This window comes from Rosa rugosa, chromosome 7, assembly GCF_958449725.1.
Source record: "Rosa rugosa chromosome 7, drRosRugo1.1, whole genome shotgun sequence".
NCBI lineage: Eukaryota > Viridiplantae > Streptophyta > Magnoliopsida > Rosales > Rosaceae > Rosa > Rosa rugosa.
The window spans coordinates 7488165-7510292 of record NC_084826.1 but is presented as its reverse complement, the minus strand read 5'-3'; the positions used below and the strand labels follow the sequence as shown (position 1 = coordinate 7510292).

The following is a 22128-nucleotide window of genomic DNA, read 5'->3' as shown; positions in this document are numbered from 1 at the left end:
CCATTCCATAGTTGCAAACGTGTCTCACATGTATCTATGATGGCAATTACAAATACCTTGTAAACTTGCATGAATCCAAAGACCGACACAATTGCTGCCCCGAACAAAAAACTACCATAAATATCCATTCATTCTACTAATAAATTGTTACATGGGTAATGATGAAAGAGATTTGTCGTAATAAAGAAGAAAACATCGCAATAATTATTCTATGCACAAGCAAAATCTAGCCGTCTATTCTTATTGGTGTAAGTGCACGTCGGTGCATTGAATACTCTCTCAAGATTAAATTTGTGACTGCGAAATTGCCACAAATTGTCGACCTTAGAATGCTTTTCAAAATTCATGACGAAACATTCTGTTTCACTTGAAAGTATTTTCATTGCCAATTCTACCTCGAGACTAATTACAATAAAAAAGGACCAAAATGTTTACTTGATCACAAATCATTGGATTTAAATTCAAGAGTAACTATTGAACAAAAATATTTTAAAATCTACATATATCTAATAGTTAGTCACCTGATCACCAAGAAAACACTATATTATGTAGGGGTGGCTGAAAATGCCGGACCTGCCGAAACCAGCCGGAAACCGGCCGAACCGCCGCCGTCGGCGCCGACCAAAACGGTAACCGAAGGTCCGGTTCGGTTCTGCCGAACCGTATATACGTACACGGTACGGTAACGGTACGTCTATTTGCAGATATACGGTATTACCGACCAGCCGTATATATATACTTTTATTATTTTTTATTTATTTTTAATACGAGATATGTTTTGAGCCGTTGATTTCTATCATCTGTAAATTACATCCGTTGGATCTTAGTGGAGATTGAGATAACCTAAGGGGGTCAGCGAGGTTAGGTCATTTGTGCCCGCAGCCTCTCTCCTCTCTCCCTCGACTCGACCCTCTATTCCTTTCTCTTCCTCTCAGAACCCAGCTCTAATTTCTTGAATCCAGCCCCAATTGTATAAAATCTTTGGCCATTCCAATCCCAAAAACACGATCTACGCAAGATGCAAACCTCACCAACATGAATTTTAACCCCAATATCATTTGATTTTCGAAATCCCCAAATCCTTCGACCCAACCCTAGTTGCTTGTTTGAACTTTGAAGTGGTTGCTCAGATGCTTGTACGGTGTTGAAGTGGTGGTTCAGAGCAGAAAAAAATAGGTAAAATCTATATCCTTTTAGTCTTGTACTGTTGTTACTCATTTTAGTCTAATTTCTATGAAAAAAATTGTAATCTGTTGCTGATTTTTTCATGCATGCACTATCTGCTCCAGATCTGTTAGGTTTTGCTCGATTTTCCATAGTTTCTGTATTGATTTTTATGGCTTGGTGTGGTTGACGCAGGTCAAGGATGGAGCCGATGGACATCGTTGGAAAGTCAAAAGAAGATGCCTCGCTTCCGAAAGGTAGATTTGATTTTGTGTGTTTTTTGTGGTTATTTTTGAAAGTTAGGTTAAATCGATTTTGTGGCTTTTGAATTCGATGTTGTCCGTGTGGTTATGAATTTTTCCGTACTTTTTCTTGGTGAGTTGATGTGATGGAACGATTGACTGTATATGTTATCTGATTCTTTGTGCATTCAAGCAACATTGAGCATTGCCTCAAAAAAAAAAAAAAAAAAAAGCAACATTGAGCATTGCCTGAACTGTTTGTATTGGTTGTCTGTTTTTTTAATTTGAAGCAACTGCTGCGCTGCATTTGGGAGGTGCAAACTCTTCTACAACAACTGCTACTTGAAGATTTGGATGCTGCAAACTATTGGTGCTGAAGATATAGCGGCTTGTTTTTTGTCAAGTGATTGAAGTCATCAAATCAGTGAATCAGAAGTAGATTTTTGTTTGTTTGTAGTTCCTATTATGAAGTTATGTAATATTTAAGTACACGTTTAGACTTTGAAATCAGTCACGCACATGATTTCTGAACTTGTGTTCTTGTAATGTGGAACTGGGGAAAAGCTAAACTAGAGAAACATCAAGTCTAGAACTCTATAAGAAGGTGAGAAATAGGCTTGATGAAGATATATTATCGGTGCTGAGTTGAGTAATTGGTATCCATTGAATAAATAACTTATCAGAAAAAAAGGATTATTACAGTTTGATTGAGTAACTGGGCTGAAAATTTTCAATTTTTGTTTGGCCCATTTATTTTCGGTTGGGCCTAAACCGAGCCTTAACCGACCGGAAACTCGGTAACCGAAATGTACGGTTACCGGTTTTGGCGGGACGGTAGTGGTACAGCTTTTTGAATTACCGCCTCAATCGGTACGGTAGTCGGCTCAGCCTAAAAAAGTCGGTTACCGTACCAGGGCCAGCCCTAATATTATGACAAAATGAGCATCCCATGCCTCGTGAAATGTGAATAATATCATTGGGCCTGTCGTCATGGGAAGGCAGCTCAAGCCTAACAGAGGGCCCAAAGCTAAAACACTCCGGACACCGTAGTCCTTATCTAAGCGTTACTGAAGCCACGGCCCTCTAAAATTCCGGGAAACACTGCACACCCTTTTACTTCACTTCACTTCACTTCCACACAGCGATGGCGGGAATGGCAGCGACCTTCAGTGTCTCGTCAGCTTCCCCAATCCTCAACCGTCCATCACCGCTATCGTCTCTTTCCTTCTCATCCAAGCCGTTCATTTTGCCAATGCGGAGTCTCAACCGAGCAGCCCTGAGTCACAGATTTCCAAGTAAACAACAACTCCTCTGACTCTGACTCTTTTGATTTTCTTGTTCAAATTTTCTGAAAAAGTTCAAGTCTTAATTTGGGGGTATTTGGTGATCGATGTTGGGTTGTGAAAATTTCCAGGGATAACGGCGTTTTCAAGCAACGATATTAAGGTGGGTTCCAACATTGAAGTTGACGGAGCTCCATGGCGAGTAATAGGTACACTCTAATCTTCTTCTTCTTCTTCTTTTTCTGGGTTTTTGAGCTTGAAAGGTACAGACTTTCTGCTCATTGGGTATGCAATTTATTGAGTAGAATTCATTTTGCTAAAGCTATGATACTGTTTTGGTCATTTTTGTTTCATATTTCGTGCTTGTTGTTTGACTCATGTGGCATTTGCGTTTCACTACCGGCAAGTTTTATAGCAGATAATGTTTAGGTGGTCTGTATCTGTAGTTGGTTAATAAGGCTCACATTGGAGATTTTAATTCTTTATGGCATTGTAATGGGTTTGTGAAAGAATAATAAAAGCTCAAAATCCGTTGAAATTTGTGGAGGTATATGAACCTTTGGCTTGTCGCTAGGGATGTTTAAGTTGAATTTCGGTGTACAATGTACGTACTCCATTTTCATTTGCTTGTTTCTCTGAGCTTATGAGTTTTTGTCCCTTTGGTTGTTGGCCTTCTGTAGAGTTTCTTCATGTGAAACCTGGGAAAGGGGCTGCGTTTGTAAGGACCAAAATGCGCAATTATCTAACGGGAAACACTGTTGAGAAAACATTCCGGGCAGGAAGTACGGTAATGTTCACAAATCTATCATTAAAATCTGTTTCGTAAAATGCTTGAAGTTCAATGCAGTTTGCATTGCACTGCATGTTGACCATATAATCTGTGAAAAGTCAACTGCATATGTAGCATACGACATATATACCAAGTGTTAGTACTTTGTGCTGCCAGCTTACTCTGAGACCTAACGTGATATTCATCTTTTATGAACTGCTTGTGGCATGCTTCAATTCAGTTGACTGCAAAACATGACATTGTTTACCATTCAAGTTATCATTGGTTTGACTTTGTTGTTAAGAAAAGAAATAGTAAGATTAGGTTTCACAAACCTTGTTACGGAATCCAATCAGATAAATATCTTAAAAGACTGTAGCTTTCAAAATGTTTTGTGTTAGCCTTGTGTTACTTAATCCCCATATCTCTTCCCCAACTTGAGGTTAGGCCAGTTATTTTATCTAAATTCATTCCAAATGCAAACTTTCTGACAATAGTCATTAGTCATATATCAAGTACGAGGGCATTGAATCTCATCCACGGCATCAAAATACGTTTATATGGATTATTTTTCCCCACTAAAACATGGAGTACATTGGTGCACAAAAGTGGTCAATTTAACTGTATGTACAGTCACATGCCTACCCTCTTATGTTTGATACTTTGATTGTTTTCCCAGATAAATGAGGCAGCTATCTACAAGGAAACCAAGCAATTCACATACAAAGATGGTCCCCAGTTTGTCTTCATGGACCTGGTATGCTTCTGTAGACCTTTTAATTATAACATTAAAATTGGGTTTCCTTCATATGGACTTTTAGACTTCCTCTTCTCAAGGAAGCTAAAATGAAGTAACTTTATTTTTCTATCTCAATTATTTTTCTACTTGTTTCAGACCACATTTGAAGAGACTCGTGTGAATGAATCTCAAATTGGGGAAAAAGTAAAATGGCTGAAAGAGGGAATGGACTGCAATTTGCTTCTATGGAATGATAGAGTACTACTCTTATTCTCTTTTATGCTCTCCATTATTTGTCAAGCAATTAAGTTTCCACTTTTTTGCTGCAATAATTAATGGCACATTAGATAAACTGCGTCCAGAATGGTACTTTATCCGAGGATTATCACACTATTTCAGATAGATCTCTTGAGCACTACAACTACCGCATGTTGTTGTAATCAGTAACAGTATATGTTTTTGCAACTCAGATTCATGGCGAGATGCATATGCTTGATATTATGAGTGGCATCAGCCAGTGTGACATTAGATGGTGTTTGTGGTGCACTGGTGCTTAGTATCATTATTCTGCTCTAAAGTTTGAATAGTGGTCCTTTTTTCTGTGATATAATGCAGCTTTTCGATGTTGAAATCCCCATCACAGTGAAGCTGACTGTGGTTGATGTTGATCCTGGACTGAAAGGTGACACTGCTCAAGGTAATAAAAATTTTCAACCTTTCAGTAATTTTCAAGGACAAAGTTTACTATTATTGCAGCTAAATGCCCATCAATCCATGACCTGTCTGGCATGGACAGTGGTAAGTTACTGGTGGAACAAAAATGCTATTAGGCAGATAGATAAGCTGATCATTAGCTTCAGGTACAAAATTTGTGCGTAACTGAATTCTTGGGGTTTAGAAGTCGTGACCTCCTGCTAATAACTAAGTCTACTGTTGTAACAAGTTTCTCATTGTGTCTATGAAATTTGGTTTGTTCATGTGAAAGATTATCTGGATGGCAATGGGGTGGGGATATACAAAGAGAAATAATATACACACATACATTTTGGTCTGAGATGTTACTCAAATTTGAAAATCTCATTACTATTTTCTCTAACTGAAATGGAATCGCAGGTGGTGGAACGAAGCCAGCTACCCTTGACACTGGTGCTGTTGTCTTTGTCCCTTTGTTCATAAATATAGGTGATGAAATATTGGTAGATACTAGAACCGGGCAGTACATGAATCGTGCATAGACATTTACTATCATCGGCCAAAAAGTTTTGTATACCATGCAGAGAGACTTTCCTTTGATGCATATGCTACATGTATTAGTCGAAGGTCTGTTAACCTTTAAACTCCCTACTGTAAGTGGCTCTTATTTGAAGTTATTTGAAGCACTTTAGTGAAGCAAGAATCTTTCACTTGAATTTCAAGCACATCAAATTTTTGTGCTTCAAGAATCTTTCACTTGAATTTCAAGCACATCAAATTTGGATCCCAAAACAAAATAAAATACCGCGGAAGCGCAACCCTGTTTAGTTAGTCGGAGAAGCTAAGCGGATAACTGTACAAATGGGTTGAATATATAACAAAAGGCTGTTCAGTTGGTCGGAGAGACTAAGCGGATAACTATACAAATGGGTTGAATAACAAAAGGCTCCACACTGTCTCAGCCCCCATCGCATTGAACGATGGCACTTCAACTCGGCTACCTGTAGCTTAGGTCTAAACCGATGCAAATTAGAATTCTGCCGCTCACAAATTTCCGAATTACTTATAATTTAAGACAATGAGCTCTATCTAACTTATCATGCAGTCTCTTTTCACGCAGTGGTTTTATTTTCTAAATTATGTCTTTAAGATCTAGTGAACTTCAAAGAAGCAAAACTGATTTAGAGTTCTTCAAAATAAAATTAAGCATCCATAGTTTCATCTGCTCCTTAGATAAATTATGCGATAAAGGATTGTTGAGAAATTGGTATAGAACAGAACATTAACGTAGGGGTACAGTTTCTACTATATGGTTTGCATTCCATCTCAAGTAATTCTCTCATGGGAAACTCATCTGTTTGTTACTGCATTCAACACGATTTTGTTCACCCTTCCAGAAATTGATCGAGTGCTCAATGACTGAAGGATTGTGTTAACTTAATCTAAGAGCTTATTATCTCATCTTTATTTTTAGAATGAAGCTAGGGGTTGATGGACCTTTTTGTTAGACCAGTGATTTTAAACTTCCCAACAACAGATGTTAATCACATATCAAGTAGCATGGTATAGATCAGTCTCGTCCACTGCATCAACATACTTCTGTAGTACTTCCCCCCGCTAAAAGATGGAGTGCACAAAAGTGGTCAACTATTTAGCTGTATATGAGATGGTTTCCCAGAGTAGTGAAGCAGCTATGTACAAGGAAACTAAGCAATTCACAAGATGGTGCCAATAGTTTGTCTTCATTGAGTTTGGCGAAGGATACTGGAAGAGGTACACGCTTTATACTCGTTCATCTCATACCAATGAAAGAAACTTAACCAGGGACAAAACCAGGATTGCCATTTGATGAGATGGGTTGAACACTTGAACCTCTGAGTTAATTTATCTTCTTTTTCCAGATCTTTCGTCATTTTAATTAATACGAACTCATTTTTTTGTATGACATCATAAATCCTTTCTTTGTATGACATTTTGAAGGAGGAAGCATAATACAAACGAGCAATTTTTAATAAAAAGAAGAAACATGTATAATACAAACTCATTTCAAACCGCAATCTATTTTTCTTTTTCCTTTTCTGATGAACAAACTTGTTGGGTGATGCTGTACGAGATTAATTAGTTCCTTAAATAAAACTGGTCAACTGCAGTTTCCGTGAATTATACGTGATTAACATTAAGAATGTTAGAAGACTTTTGACAAAGTATTGCCGTATCTTTTATGCTTCCAGTATTGTATGGTTTCGTTGACAAAATAAGAAATTAAACAATGGGATAATAAACCAACGGATAAACAATTCAAATCAGATGAAAGTCATGAAACATATGGCATAATTAAGTCGGTATTCCAGTCAGCCAGCCATCTCCAAATCTCCAATGTGTATATATACGTACATAAAGACATATACATGTATCCAACTAGTCCAGTTACTTGATATGACTCATAATTTTTGCGATCGTGTTCTGTTACATGCGGGTACTACTACTATTCCACTAATATCCATGCATGCAGCCAAACTGAACGGACTTCTCTCTTGTCCTTCGCCCTCACTCTTTCTTCTCCCTCTTTCTTAAACTGGACTTCCGATGACTGTGGCCTCTGGCAAGGCATCAATTGCGATGCGGCTGGTTGGGTCACCCATCTGTCATTGCCCTCCAAAGGGCTCGCACTGGCTTTTCCTTCATCAACAGTACTGCTTGGAAATCTCACACATCTCACCCACTTGAATCTCTCCAACAATTCCCTAGATCAAAGTGTTGGTTCCTTCTTGTCCTTGTCTCATCTTGAGGTCCTTGATTTTAGCTTTGATTTGTTTAGCAAATTAGATCTAATGTACTTATTAGATCGAATAGCTCTTAAAAACAAATCATAAGGTAATATACAAAGACAAATGTAACGCTGAGCAGCCAAGAACTCACCAATTTCGTTTCTAATTACAGCACCTACTCCACAATATACTTTTCTAGCTCAGCACCATCCAGACCGTCCACATTGAGTTTTTGACAAAAGGGAAGGCATAGGCTCCTAAGTCAAGCTGCGGATTTGCAAAGGTTCCATGTTGTGCAGCTCTAAATTCTTCAATCATTTGCATAGTAATCACTTGAAGCACATCAGCACTGAACACAGGATTGGAGTTAACCACATTGTTCCTGTTATACCATATCTTCCAACAAAACATGACTAAAACCACACAGCTCTTCCTTGGTCATAATGGAACTCACGTTCTGGAAGAAATCAGCAAAAGAGCCTCCTAGTGCCTACAGCATCAGTGCACCACATGGAAAAGAGCAACACCATAGCTCCTTTGCCATTTTACATTCTCACAAGGCATGACATATTGTTTCCGCAAAGGAGTGGCATTAGGCATCTAGCCATCTAGGGCACCAAACTTCATTCAAAACTTTCTGTTCAAAAGATTAAACCCACAAGGAAGAATATCATGGATTGCCCTCGAAAGAAGACTTTTGCTGTGCTAGGAATCTTGAGAGACCAAAGAAGCTTCCATTAAGAAGAAGAAGAAGAATCATTTGATCAAGTACCCAGGGAACTATGACCCACTGCTTTCTCAACCTTGGCAGCCAGCCAATAGGCACTTATAATACTGTTATCTTCCAATTTCAGTGCAATGCAAGCCTGCATATTTTCATGGCAAATAAATCACAAAGGAACTCGTGGACCTTTAAACTCCTGCTGTAAGGTTTGCTCATTGTTGAGGCCTTTTATTCGGAATTAAACCTCTCTTCAATGCCGCACCATATACACTACAAGCTTCTAGCATATTGCCATGTTGATTCAACTTTTGAATCAAAAGGCTATAAGTTGCTCTACTTGCTACTCTATCACATTCATACGCAGTACCTAAAACTAATAATGCATCAATCATCTTGTCCTCGGAACAGAGGGTTTGAATCACTTTGTTAAAGGTGATCATCCATGGTGAATAACCCACTGCCATCATCTGCTTCAAATTGATCATAGCGTCATCAATCTTCTTTTCCATGCAAAGACTTTGGATCATAAGCCCATATGTACTAGCTTCTATGTCAGAAACCCCATTCTGCAATTTTTCAAACAGTTCACAGGCATCTTCCAACAGGTCTTTTTCCTTCGATGATCTCCTGCATAACCCCCTCACAAGAGCATTCATCAATCTCTCATCCACTTCGAAACCAATTTCCACCATCTCCTTATAAATCCTTAGCGCGTTACGGGTCTTACCCCATTTCAACAATCCATGTAACAATGTGCTATAAGTAATATAATCAGGGATGCAGTTTCTCTCCTTCATCTGCTTCAACACATTCAGTCCCTCCATTGCCCTACCCTCCCTGCAGTACCCATCAAACAGAGTATTGAAAGCAACCACATCTGGTATTAATCCCAACTCCACAGCTTCATTAAGCAGTTCCATCGCCTCATCTGTGCGACCCACTTTACAAAAACCATCCATAACAGCTGTGTATGTAAAAATGTCAGGTTCTACAACACCCTTCTTTATCTTCATCAACATTTCATATGCATCCTCCACTCTTCCCACATAGCACAAACCCTTCAACAAGCAATTGTACATTTGAACAGTGGGCTTGGACCCAACTCTACCCATCACCTCAAAAACCTCCAAAGCTCTCTGCAATCTACCCTTTTTGCATAATGAATCGATCACAAAATTCATTGTTGCAACACTTGGGCTAAACCCATTTTCAATCATATGGACTAAAACCCTCTTGGCCTCATCCAGATCATTTTTCTCACAGTAACAGGTAATCACAATAGAAAATGTGGAAGAATCAGGAACTAAACAGCAAGATGATATTTGATTATACAAGCTCAAAGCAATATCAAACTCTTTTGCTACAACTAAAGCCATGAGCAGATCATTGAACTCAGAAATGGTTCTAAAGCAACCATCTTGCTCAAAAATACCAAGAATTTCACTTGTCTCTCTAGTGTGCGAAGCTCTAATTTTGTCAACTAAACTCTGTACATGCAATCTACGAGTAATTTCATCAAAACCCAACTTGGGTTCTTCACTATGGGAGTGAAAGCCATAATCTTTTGGGGATGTCTGGTGTGTTTTATCAGCAAGATTTCTAGCAGAGCATGAAAGTGTCGTGAAAGTAAGTAGCTTACCTTGTTGGGTTCTTATGTATCTGCTTCTGTATGGAGAGGGAGTCTGAACAAGTTTGAAGCTTACAGGATATGGAGAAGGCATCAGAGACAGAGAGAGGTCCATGGATGCAGCTCTAACTTGGTAGAAAACAATTGTATTACTTGGTATAAATCGCCTCAAGTGTCTAACCCAGGATATGGTCAATATAGCACTTGTTAATTCTTCAGTCTAGTCCTTCAAATACATTGTATTATTACATTAATTTTCTTCTTAAAAATCGATGAAATTACCTATCGGTCTAAAAATGATTGACTTTACCAGTTTACCGAGGGATTATGTAAGTTTTTAGAAAAGGCATACCACTCAAACTCAGAGAGGAATGAGGTCCCTGTTAATAGATAGCTGGACATCAAAAATTTTAAAGAAAAATATTAACCGTCAAAATTTTACGTAAGAGTCGAATTGTAACACAGAGTGATCGAAATAAACAAATAAAAGATAGACTCGTGTACAATTTTCTCAATCTTTCTCAATTTCATTTTCGTTAACGAGCTAGAGTTTCATTATGTTTGTATTTTGGATTGAGAGGTTTTGATTTTTGATCTCCCTCCTTTGTATTCTTTTTTCCTTTAATCTCATGGAGTGATAGAGAGGATCCTCCTCTTCCATCTCTCTCATTACCCAAAGAAGGAAAAAAAAAAAACAAACTCTATTGGTATCATACTCATATATCCACAAAAGACCTTCTCATATAATTTTATTATTTTTACTAGAATTCTTTTTGAATTACTGTATTGGCTAATATAGTGATATGGCAAAGCGATGTCATTCCCCATTGGATTGGAGTGGCTACCTGAGCACCTGCTCATACATCTTCACTGCAATTGTCATTAGTCAAAAAGTTATAGAAATGGAAAATCGGATGAGAGAGGGAAAATAGCATATTGCTGTTTTAACTGAAGTGGATAAAATACAACTATTTAGAATGAATTAAACAGACAGGTACAAATTTGGAACGAATTACTAATGACTAAAATGAAAATCGAGTAAGAGTTAAGAGTTAAGAGTTAAGAGTGAAATATTTCTAACTATTATTTATCTGTAAAATATGCATACAATGAACAAATATCAAAGGAAACACCTGGTAAGATCGGGAATTCTCAACTGTTATTCAAACTTCAAACTCTAAGAGATCTACTAAATGTCTTCCAAAACCTAGGCTCGACTTCCACATCTGGTACTTTCTTCTTCTTGCCACCACCCATTCTTCCAATAATAGGTTTGATCATCTTCTTCAGAACCTTGCGAAAGCCAGAGCCACCACGTTTCTTACTGACCAATGGCGGCGGCTGCGGTGGTGGTGCTTGAAGGCCTTGACCAATCAAAAGTGCTGCTTGCGACCGAGTTTGATGAGTCGGCTCGGAGAGACTCCGCTTTAACATGGCCTGGTTGAGTTGTATCTCCACAGAGAGCCTCTCATATTGGTCCAGCAGAGCACTCTTGTCGTCCCCAAACTTCCTTATCATCACTTCTATTTCATCCATTGCTCTCTCGATTTGCTTCAACCTGGTTTACATGTTTATAGAGAAAAACATGTATCAAGTAGAAGCTTAAAGGGTTGAGATTTCTCTTTTTCAATGTGGCTGAGGCTGATACCGAGACAAAGGAGTCAATATATGAGGTCTTTGCACAAGCAATGAAGCAAGGAATATGTATCATTAACATGGTAACTGAAAAGACTGTCAAAGGTTTTTGCAGTCAGCCAGTGACCCAATTTGATGCAAACAAAGAAATGGTAAATAATGAATGGTAATTAATAAACCCAACAGCTTACATAGAATGGAGACCTCTTCTTGTAACTACTTCCATAATTTGCATTTCACTAGGATTAGATTTTTGAATTTGCTATGTTATTTTAAATTAGTTTTAATTGGCGACATTAAGTTATTAATGATTAAAACTACGATCACATTTTACTTGCCGACTAACCACTTCCATGAACAAATATGTACGTGAAGACTAATAGGTGGAGCTAAAGCCGCGAACTATAAGTGGGGGAGCAGAGTGGCCAAATTAGAGTATATGTATATACACTTTATTCTTACTTGCATAAATGGATTAGGTCTTATTCCTTGTATATTATCTCATTCCCCTTAAATATGGTTGGAGGCTTAATTAGCACAAAAGTAGTGAAGATTCATTTGAATTTGCTTTTCCCCTTCCTTTGTGCTCTAGCATTTATATTGTAACTTGTAAATCAGATCTAAAAGGACACCTCCAAATTTCATATAGATATTCAAGGATGATTGCTTCTATTTTTTTTTTTTTTTTTTTTGGCCCGGTAGACCACAGGCATACAATTATTCTCTTATGGCTGAGCTTGTATATTGACGGTCCAGTCACTTAGACCGTCGAACCAAGCCTACAACCTTGTCACCAAAACCACCACACAAAAGCCCATCAACATCAAAACTAGTCCTAGGCCCACGCGAGATCCATACAGAAAAGGCCCATTCAATCACGCGCACCGTCTCGTAGTTGCTACGTGCACCAAACTGTTGGATTGGTTTCGTTGTCACACACTTTCTTCTCTGTTAAGCTGAGACTTCCCCAGCAGCGATCTAGCGTCGAATCTCAGCACAGAAAACCACCCAAATCCAAAACCCTAAATTAAAATTCTCTCAATTCAATCGTAAACCCTACAATTCCAACTTTCCCATCATCACAATTCACCCCAAACCCATCTTTCACTGCGACAAATTCAAGCCACCTCCAGCTGAAGATCGTACACATGTCATAAAAGCCTGCAACTTTACCCGGGAAATGGATTCGGATCGCAATTCCAGTCGGTTCCTTAGGGTTCCGGCGCCGTGAAGCTAGCTCCGGTCAAAATTGGAGGCTAAAGACTCTTCCTTTAATGGACAGAACTAGTTTTCTGGCGGTGTTCTTATTGCTCTTCATCGTTTCCGATGTCGCCAATGCTTCGATGCTCACCAAGCATAGATTTTTGATCGGTGATCCTCCGAAGGGCAATTCGGACAATCCCACATTACCGGTATCTCTCTCTCTCTCTCTCTCGCTCTCTGAATTACTTGGCTTCTGTTCAGAATTGGTAGTTTAATTATAAAGCTATGTAATTTTAGGGTAAGGATTCTCCGGTGGCGAGTCCACCTCCGCCTTCTAAACCTGATCCTGATCCTAATCCTAAGCCAGTTGATGATGGGAAGAACAAAACGGGCTCTGCCCCACCCGCCAAGACGCCGAAGACGCCGGACCCGAATCCGGAGCCGAAAGGTTCAAATAACAGTACTCAACCGGCTCCGGTAGGTCCACCAACTGATACCGGTGGTGGGAAGAATAACCAAACACAGAAGCAGGATCCAAATCCTGAGCAGAAGCCGAAGGAGAAACCAACTCCAGAGCCTGAAAAGAAGCCAAAGGAGAATCCGACTCCGGAGCCTGAGCAGAAGCCGAAGGAGAATCCAACTCCGGAGCCTGAGCAAAAGCCGAAGGAAAATCCAACTCCAGAGCCTGAGCAGAAGCCGAAGGAGAATCCAACTCCGGAGCCTGGCAAGACACCGGAAGAGGATCCGAGTGCAAAGACTCCAGAAATAGAGAAGACTAAGAATAAAAGTGACAATGTGACTAATACACCGAATGTGAAAAAAGAAAGCTGCGATGGGGTAATCAAGACGTGCAGCACTACGGATATGATTGCCTGCATTAAGAGCTTCAATAGGGGTAAGTCACATTACTGCTGGCACTTTTGGGCTGACATTTATTTCTTGTTAAGATATTGTGCATTCAAGTAGAAGCATTGTGTTTTTTGTGAGCCAAGAGCCATTGTAAGGGAATTGGTGAACACAATTAGGCCAATGGTATGAAAACTTAAAAATGAAAACCCTTCTTTGACATCTTGTTTGCTTGATTTCATGAATATTATATAAGAATGCTGATACATTTTTCATTGCTTTGCACTTGTGCTATCAGCAGAACTAATTTTAGTAAGATTCAATCTGTGTCTTATTTATACTGCTCTAGATGGTTAAAATAAAACTCAAGAGTGACATTATGGGTTTGTTCACTTTGTTGTGGAAATTCCTTTGGTAAAGGTTATATAAAAAACCACAAGTTGTGACTTGTCAGCACTATTATTTTGCCATTTGGTGCGGAAGTCCTATGTGCAAGTTATATGTGTGTGTGTGTGTCGACTTGGCTTGTTATACAGTTTGAGGCTTGTTATACAGTTTGAGGCCTGATTGTAAGGCCTTTCTACTCGGTGAGAAAGGTTATACCGTAAAGTACTAGTTGATGTTATAATATGCCCATTAGTAAGTAAAACACGACATTGTTGAGTGCTAGCGCAAGTCCACAAAGTAGTTTGAAATTATCTGGAGGCTTAATGGATAAACCGAATTAAACACTTCAAGCACCACATTTTCTCAATAACTTCTCAGAATTGCTCTGGTCTCGTAATCACATCTTACCTCATTATTGCAGACAGGTGCCGGGATGTGTGTTAGTGTGTGCACATGTGTGTGTGGGCGAGCTAGGCTATGTACATCTTATTAAACCATTAATTCGTTGAGATGTTTACTGCCGTTTATGTGTTATTCATTAATCTAGTGGTTTCAGAGTGCCGGACATGATTTAATACCATTTGACCTCATAATTATTAGTGAGACAAAAAAATTTATTTACTTTTTTTTGTTTTTCCATATATTGCAGAATCAACAGAAGCAGTCATTCTGGTCCAAAATGTACGCGACAGCGCATTGAACGGAAGCCTTTCTGCAGAAGATACCAGGGACCTGGTGATACTCAAACACGAATATAAAAAGGTAAAAAGACCATAATGTTCTTCAGTGTATTGTTTCTCTGATTTGAGTCATTGGCATCGAAATCTTTGGTGGTGAGATTTAGAATGAACACTTAGGTTTGCAGTGTATGCTCTGGTCAGTAGGTCTTTTAAAAGTGGTTTTAGGTTTCTTCAAAAAAACAAAAAAACAAAAAAACAAAAAATGGAAAAGATGAATGGGTTTGGTTGTCAGTTTTAATCCTATCCATTCCTCCTACCACGCTCTCCTCTCGCTTTCTCCCTTCTAAACTAATGGAAATTGACTAGAAATTATGACAGTAATATGCAGAAGGCAGGTGGAAAGGGTTGGGTCAGAAGGGACAAGCATTCTTCATTATCAGTCTTCAGCTTAGATATAAAAAATTCCACTGAATTTTATAGACGATCTAGTTGATTTTTTTTAAGTATATATTAACATATTATTATCTTTTAAGTTGTTTCGTATGGTTTCACTAGTTGGTGTCATGGAGGAACCATGAAATTTGTGTTTGTGTTTCTGTTACTTTTATGTGGGAAGCTTCACATTGACATTTTTTTAAAGAGCAAAATCGCTTGTTTGTTTCTTTATTTTTTCAGATCAAGCTCAATATGGGTAAAAGCAACAAAATAGTACTAAAAGGGGGAAATGGAGAGTGCGTGCTTCAGATGGACCCTTTTGTATCTGAAGGAAACCTTTTCATGCGTTTCCCTTCTTATGAGAAGTTAGTGACGCCAATCAATGGTGCATACTTCTTGATTGTTACAGTGCTAATTTTTGGAGGGATGTGGGTTTGCTGCCTGGTTAGGAGGAGGAAACAGCGCACTGGAGGTGGAGTTCCTTATCAGGAACTTGAAATGGCATTGCCGGAGTCGGCTTCAGCAACTGATGTGGTTACGGCAGAAGGTTGGGATCAGGGTTGGGATGATGATTGGGATGGAGATAATGCAGTGAAGTCACCTGGAGGGCATCTGGTGGGAAGCATATCTGCTAATGGTCTTACTGCAAGGTCTTTGAACAAAGATGGGTGGGAAAATAACTGGGATGATTAGTTAGTTGAGAACAGCTTAAGATTAGATTTTGCCCAAAGGATTGAGGAAAGTGGGACAAGAATGAAGTTCCCAGAAAACCGGATACGAAATTTAAACCCTTTTTAATAGTCTGCTCTTGTTGAAACTAGTGAGCTTTGTGTAGTGATGTCCCAGAAAATAGGTCTGTATAAGTGCCTGATATTTACTGTAAGTGCAAGAGGTAATATATTTTTTGTCCAAAAGTACAATTTTACTCCACTTGGTTCTGTTACCTTTGAACAGTGTTCATCATGATTCATGAAGTAATTCACTTGTGTTAAACATTTACTGTTTTACATGAGCATGGAACTCATCCATTTAAATGTTCCAACACTAGTAATTTGGAAATGAATGTAGCAATGTACCTAGAAAGCATGTTGAGTTTATTGGTTGCCTTTACCTTTTGCTGCCCGTGTTCAAGCTGATAAATTTAGTACTGTAAGCTCACTGTGGAATTGAATTGCTTATGTCAGAAGGCATTGGTGCGCAAAATACAGATATATATAGTGTTCTACCTTTTTGTGAGCAGGTCCCAATCCCATGTCCCATGAAGTTGGTGTCAGATCACTCCAAGTCCTGTCCGAACTTTAGAATTTGCACTACATTCTCTGACTTTATCGTAGCTCAAGTTCTATGCACTGATTCACTCCAAATCTCACATTTTTCTGGAACCTAGTGCACAATACACTGCATTATTTATATTCCTGGGTAATGTGTTGTCACAATGATAATGACAGTAGTTAAATTCTTCTACGTTGAAAATTTTACGGTGCTTCAGAGTTGTGCCCAGTTATTTTGAGTTGGTAAAACTTACTCTTAGTTCTGTTGGCCCCAATAAAGGTTTTTCAACATGGTCTGCCCATTTAGGTTCTTAGTGGAAGCATGGTGGGTAACTGGGTATATCAATCATTCTGTTTCTCGTTAAAAAGTAGGAAAAATAACCAAAAGCAAATATTTTCCATTTTTTTTTCTTCCTGTCATATCGATTTCCGATGTGGGTTTCTGGCGTGGCCTTGATCAACTGGTTCACAGATTGTTGGTTCCTACCTTTAGGTAGCGTGATCATAAATCAACCAAGCCTGATGCAAAAGCCAAAAAGCCAAAAGGTTGCTATTGTAGTATGCATGGCATGATTGCCATGTTCTACACATAATCACTGTGAAAAAGATCGTAAGTGCTTTTGAGAAGCACCATGTGAAGTGCTTTGATGGTGTTCGAGGCCGTTTGATTAGGTTCCCCTCGAGTCCAACACCCTTTGATTAAGTTAAAGCTTCAAATGTAAGGGTAAATTATTGATCATACTTGCAGGAACTGGGCGTTCAAATTATGATAAAGAAGACAGTATGTTGATTAGGGTCAGTGGAGTACGCATAAATATGCATATAATGCTCATTTTGAATGATAAAAGTTAGAAACCAAATGGAGTAGTAGAATTGAAGCAACATGGCCAACAGAAAAGTAAGGTTAAAGCAAAGAGTGTTTCTCCATTGGACTGCATCATTTGTTGTACTAAATTCCCCATTCAATTCTTGTGGTAGCTTAGATTTTAATCTTGCTCGTCAACTGTTTAGCTTAGTTTATTTTCTTCTTCATTGAATGATGAGCCGATGAGGAAAATGCTGCAACAATGTTCAAGACTTCCACTCTTTGGAAAATCAGAGTTCAGTGAACTGCATCAAGTACATTGTTGCTTTATTAATACTGCAGTCCTATTTCAAATCAGTACGGCAATCAGATTTTAAAGATTATACCGAGGGAGATCTCTGATAAAAAACACTACTCAAATTGTCCCATTTCAAACCGGTGAAAAGCAATCCGGAACCATACAAGCACTATAGAACTCGATAGATAAAAGAAGTACAAAAGAAGGAATACAATATTTTAGAGAAAATGATGGAAAAGAAATGGAGAAAAACCTCCAACATTCTTTTTTTTCTTTTACTTGAAAAAAACCGGATTGATCTTCACCAGAACATTCTGTCGCTTTTCTTCATCTGTATATTGAGTTTATTCTAATCTTCATGGCCTTCTGAAGGGCATTGGATGAGTTCTAAGATGTTGACTACTTCACTCATATCGGGACGATTTGATGGAACTTGTGATGCACATATCAAACCAAGCTTGATCACTGGAATTGCCTCCTCTGCCGGATAATTACCCAGAAGTTTTCTGTCAAGACATTCTTCCACCCTGCCTTCCTCTAGAGCCCCCCTCACCATGTCACAGAGCACCACCACATCATCTTCCATATATTCCACAGGCCGCTTTCCGGTCACCACCTCCAAAACCAAGACCCCGTACCCATACACATCACATTTCTCAGTAATCTTGACAGTTTGACAAGCAAACTCAGGCGCCATATACCCAAGTGCACTTTGGATTTTGCTGCTCAAGATGCACCGGTCTAACATTGGCAACAGCCTTGCCAGACTAAAGTCTCCTACTTTTGGTTCACCAGAGCTGTCTATCAAAATATTAGTTGATTTCAAGTTGTAGTGAATCATGTTCATTCGATGCAGATGAGCCAAACCCTTTGCCATCCCAAGAATTATGTTGAACCTCTGTCGCCAAGAGAGACCGCTTTGGCCAGGTCCATCATGCAGATTCTTATACAGACTTCCAGATGGTATGTATTCATATATGAGCAGCTGCAAGGAAGGAGTCCAGTAATACCCTTCAAGTGTCACAAGATTATGGTGCCTTATCTTTCCAAGTCCTTTAACTTCCCCCTCGAAATCTTCTTGGGACTTGATCAAACTTGAGACTGTCAACTTTTTTATTGCAACTGAACGCCCATCTCTGAGGACCGTTCTGTAAACTACTCCAAAGCCACCACGACCAAGCTCACAGTCCTTGTTCAGCAGGGCTTGGGCTCCAGCAGCAAAGTCAGCATCACCAGAAAACATAACAAGCTTGCCATACTTTGAATCAGTACTTGGGGAACAACTGAAATCTTCCCCACCAGGTAGTGGAAGAGGAGCAGAATGTGTCATTGAAGACCGCACATGCATATTGAGGACGGTAACAGCTATAACACCAATTGCAATGAATGCAGCAGCACCTATGGCAATGAGAGCAGATATGCTAAATACATTCTTGTGACCATGAGTCAGAGAGGAAGAACCACCACCAGTGTTGTTAGAATTTGGGTTGAGGACAATGGGTTTAGGGTGAACAGCAGGGCATGAAAGGTTAAGAACAGAACCACATAGGGACGGATTGCCCGAGATAGATGAGGGTGAGATTGTGTTGAAGAAGCCCCCCACTGGTAACTCACCCTGAAGGTGATTGTAGGATACATTGAAGTAGAGGAGGTGGGAAAGATTTGTCAACTCTTTAGGCAAGCTCCCAGAGAATTGGTTTAAAGACAAGTCGACGTATTGAAGATTGGTAAGGTTTGCAATGGCTGCAGGAACAGGGCCAGTAAGATTGTTCTGGGATAGCAACCTGTACAATTGAATAAATAAAACAAAAGGAAATTCAGAACAATGTATTGCCTCAAAGTTTTGACTATTAAGTTATATCTTTCCAAACAAACATAGGATGCTGCTTTAATTTCTTTTTTCTGTACAGGCAGTGGAATACTTTTGCAAATAATAAAAATTGGAGATCATAATGTTTATACTCATACTCTCCTTAACTGAGTTTTCAAAATGTCCTAAACGATAACTGTTTTAATTTTTCTTTTTCATCAGTTATAACCATTCTTGCTGTTCAACTATATGCCATTATACACGATGAAAAACAGCTTTAGTCTAGTTATCTGAAGTTATAAATTACATATGAAGGAACATAACTAATAAAGCAGATAAAGAAACAGAACAAGAGAACTTACAGCGATGATAGAGATGAGCACTTCTCAATCTGCGATGGAACTTTCCCCGTTAGAAAGTTCTTGTGCAGCCTTAGCTCCTTGAGTGAGACTGCTCCTCCAATTTCAGAAGGAATGCTTCCATTCAGCCAATTGCTGCTCAAGTCCAGAACATATGCTGACGTCAAATTACCTATACTTACAGGAATAGTACCAAGGAGCTGATTCCGGGACACATTCAAGAACTGCAAGCTACTGAGAACCCCAATATCAGATGGAAGCACATCAGAAAATGCATTGGAAGACAAATCCAAGACCTGAAGACGTCCATGAGAGGCAGCTATTGGTCTCAATGGATTGTACTCGAGCCTTCCATGTCCTACACCAAGCTTCAAAATCCATGAAGGAAGTTTACCAACCAACTGATTTCGGCTAACATCTAGAGCTAGAAGGTTGAAACAATTTGTCAACGACTCAGGCAAGCTCCCAGTAAATCCATTCATAGATAAATTCAACTTCTCAAGTAGCCTTAGATTTCCTAATGAACCAGGAATTCCACCAGAAAAGTTATTACAAGACAAATCTAACATCCCAAGCCTTCTCAACTCACCAATCCAAGCAGGAACTTGACCCGTAAGAGAGTTCCCCTTTAAACTCAAAGACCTACACAAACCAAGTCTCTTAATCGACTCAGGAATTCCCCCGGAAAATAAATTATCACTGAAATCAAGCAACTTCAAATGTGAACAGCCTCCAACATCCTGGGGAAGCCACCCCGAAAACCGATTTCTCCCCAAGTTAACTAGTCTCAAATCATACAAATATCCAATACCTTCATGAACATCACCCTCCAGCAAGTTGCCTGACAAGTCCAGCTTCCGAAGCCCCCTCAAATACCATATCCCAGATGGTAACTTCCCCGAAAGCTGATTCGACGAAAAGTTCACCGCCACCAAAGCAGAGCAGAAGCTCAGAGACTCGGGGATTCTCCCAGAGAGATTGTTTTTCGCAAACGAAACATCTCTCAGTGACCCACATTGTTGAAAAAACTCATCCGGGATCGACCCGGAGAGGCCATTCTGGCTCAAATCAATGACTTGCAAGGTCCCAATGTGAGCCAGATCAGGGTTTATAGACCCAGTGAAGTTGTTGTTAGAAAGTGAGAGTCTCTGAATGAACTGCAACCTCAAAAGGCCTCGGTTTACATGCCCAGACAGGCCAAACCCATCTAGAGCAAGCTCAGAGACTCTGTTGCTTCTGGGGTCGCATTTGACACCGACCCAATTGCAAGGACTGTCATCCTCTTCGTTCCAAGAACCGAGCTTGGCCTCCGGGTCTAGCAGCCCGGCCTTGAAGACGATCAGCCCCAAAACGTCGTCGTTGAAAACAGGGTTTAAGGAAAGTACCAACACAGGTGACCAGAGAAGAAGGAAAGAGACGAGTTTGAGTGACATTTCTTACAGCCTCATGAAAGTTTCAAAGTCTGAGAGAGAGCTAGCGCCTGAGAAATGAGGGAGATAGAGAGAGTGTATGTGAACAGAAGAAGAGAAATGTAATAATTATGGAGAAACTAGAAAAGCAAAAGAGAGCGAGAAAAAGTAAAGTAACGCACCAACACAACACCACCCTCCACTTTCTTCACCTTTTTGGCTGGTTTTTGTTGACCGGAGAAACAAGACGACGGTGACTCGACGGAGGAGTTGACAAAGAACAGAGCTTGATGATGAAGTGTTAATTAAGCGGAAAGGTGGCCGGGAAAACGCCGGAAGCGGCGGGAGAGGGAGTGAAGGATAATCGGAAGGGCGGGCATTAAAGAAAGGGCGGGCGTTGTCAGAGAGAGTGAGAATAATAATGGTGGGGGGGGGGGGGGGGGGGATGGCTCAGACTTGAGAGTGAGTAAAGGAGGAGCATTTAAAGCTTCCAACGGCAGAGAGAGAGAGAGAGAGAGACTGTGACGCAACCGGGGCCTGAGATAGTATTGATGGGCTCGGGGGAGGTGGCGCGGGAGTCCATTTGGTCAAAGCAGAATCCGATGGTTGATCCACCTGGCTTTTTGACCTATTTATTATCCTACGTTGCTCATTTTTTATGTGATATTAGTTTGCCTAATATATATATATATACGTGAATTTTTGGATCCATATTTATGATTTTCAACATATTTTTCTAAGGGTATATATATTGAAAAAGAAATTTTTTAAAGTCAAATATATTCAACGGGTTGAAACTAACTAAATTCAGTGTCTTGGATTTGAAGCTAGTAATCAATGCTTTTTGTTGGCATATAAGAACAATTACAACCGTCAGATCAGAACAACCACAAATTGAGAGTTCAAATACTAAGTGTAGTCTCCAAGAAAAATCATTGAACGCTATAAGTAATTTGGGAGACATGCATTGCTGACACCCAA

General features: G+C 39.5%; 4 protein-coding genes across 5 annotated transcripts in view; 2 read left to right on the top strand and 2 right to left on the bottom strand.

Annotated features, from left to right (window-relative positions):
• LOC133721631 (uncharacterized) overlaps positions 1 to 5606 on the top strand; it is a 72451-nt gene extending 66845 nt beyond the window's left edge. Inside the window, exons 2-8 of the mRNA XM_062148298.1 lie at positions 2532 to 2701; positions 2821 to 2898; positions 3370 to 3476; positions 4138 to 4215; positions 4354 to 4455; positions 4813 to 4894; positions 5311 to 5606. Of these exons, the coding sequence (XP_062004282.1) occupies positions 2551 to 2701; positions 2821 to 2898; positions 3370 to 3476; positions 4138 to 4215; positions 4354 to 4455; positions 4813 to 4894; positions 5311 to 5432 (720 nt within the window). The 5' untranslated portion in view covers positions 2532 to 2550 and the 3' untranslated portion in view covers positions 5433 to 5606. The remainder of the gene's footprint in view (positions 1 to 2531; positions 2702 to 2820; positions 2899 to 3369; positions 3477 to 4137; positions 4216 to 4353; positions 4456 to 4812; positions 4895 to 5310) is intronic.
• Positions 5607 to 7160: 1554 nt separating this feature from the next.
• On the bottom strand, positions 7161 to 10220 carry LOC133723430 (pentatricopeptide repeat-containing protein At5g41170, mitochondrial-like). The gene has a single exon (XM_062150256.1). The coding sequence runs from the start codon at positions 10122 to 10124 to the stop codon at positions 8595 to 8597; it is 1530 nt and encodes a 509-aa protein (XP_062006240.1). The 5' UTR covers positions 10125 to 10220; the 3' UTR covers positions 7161 to 8594.
• Positions 10221 to 12568: 2348 nt separating this feature from the next.
• Positions 12569 to 16202, top strand: LOC133721286 (uncharacterized). 2 transcript variants are annotated; one of them, XM_062147857.1, is made up of 4 exons: positions 12569 to 13056; positions 13211 to 13742; positions 14730 to 14842; positions 15436 to 16202. In XM_062147857.1, the coding sequence occupies exons 1-4, from the start codon at positions 12919 to 12921 to the stop codon at positions 15886 to 15888; spliced, it is 1236 nt and encodes a 411-aa protein (XP_062003841.1). In that variant the 5' UTR covers positions 12569 to 12918; the 3' UTR covers positions 15889 to 16202. The 2 variants fall into 2 exon arrangements, with proteins under 2 accessions (XP_062003841.1, XP_062003840.1); XM_062147856.1 differs by having other exon boundaries at positions 13145 to 13742.
• A 1468-nt stretch (positions 16203 to 17670) lies between these two features.
• On the bottom strand, positions 17671 to 21595 carry LOC133721832 (leucine-rich repeat receptor-like protein kinase PXC2). Its single transcript, XM_062148573.1, has 3 exons — positions 21330 to 21595; positions 19742 to 21218; positions 17671 to 19353 (listed from the first exon to the last, which is right to left on the bottom strand). The coding sequence occupies exons 2-3, from the start codon at positions 21169 to 21171 to the stop codon at positions 17919 to 17921; spliced, it is 2865 nt and encodes a 954-aa protein (XP_062004557.1). The 5' UTR covers positions 21172 to 21218; positions 21330 to 21595; the 3' UTR covers positions 17671 to 17918.
• Positions 21596 to 22128: the final 533 nt, after the last annotated feature.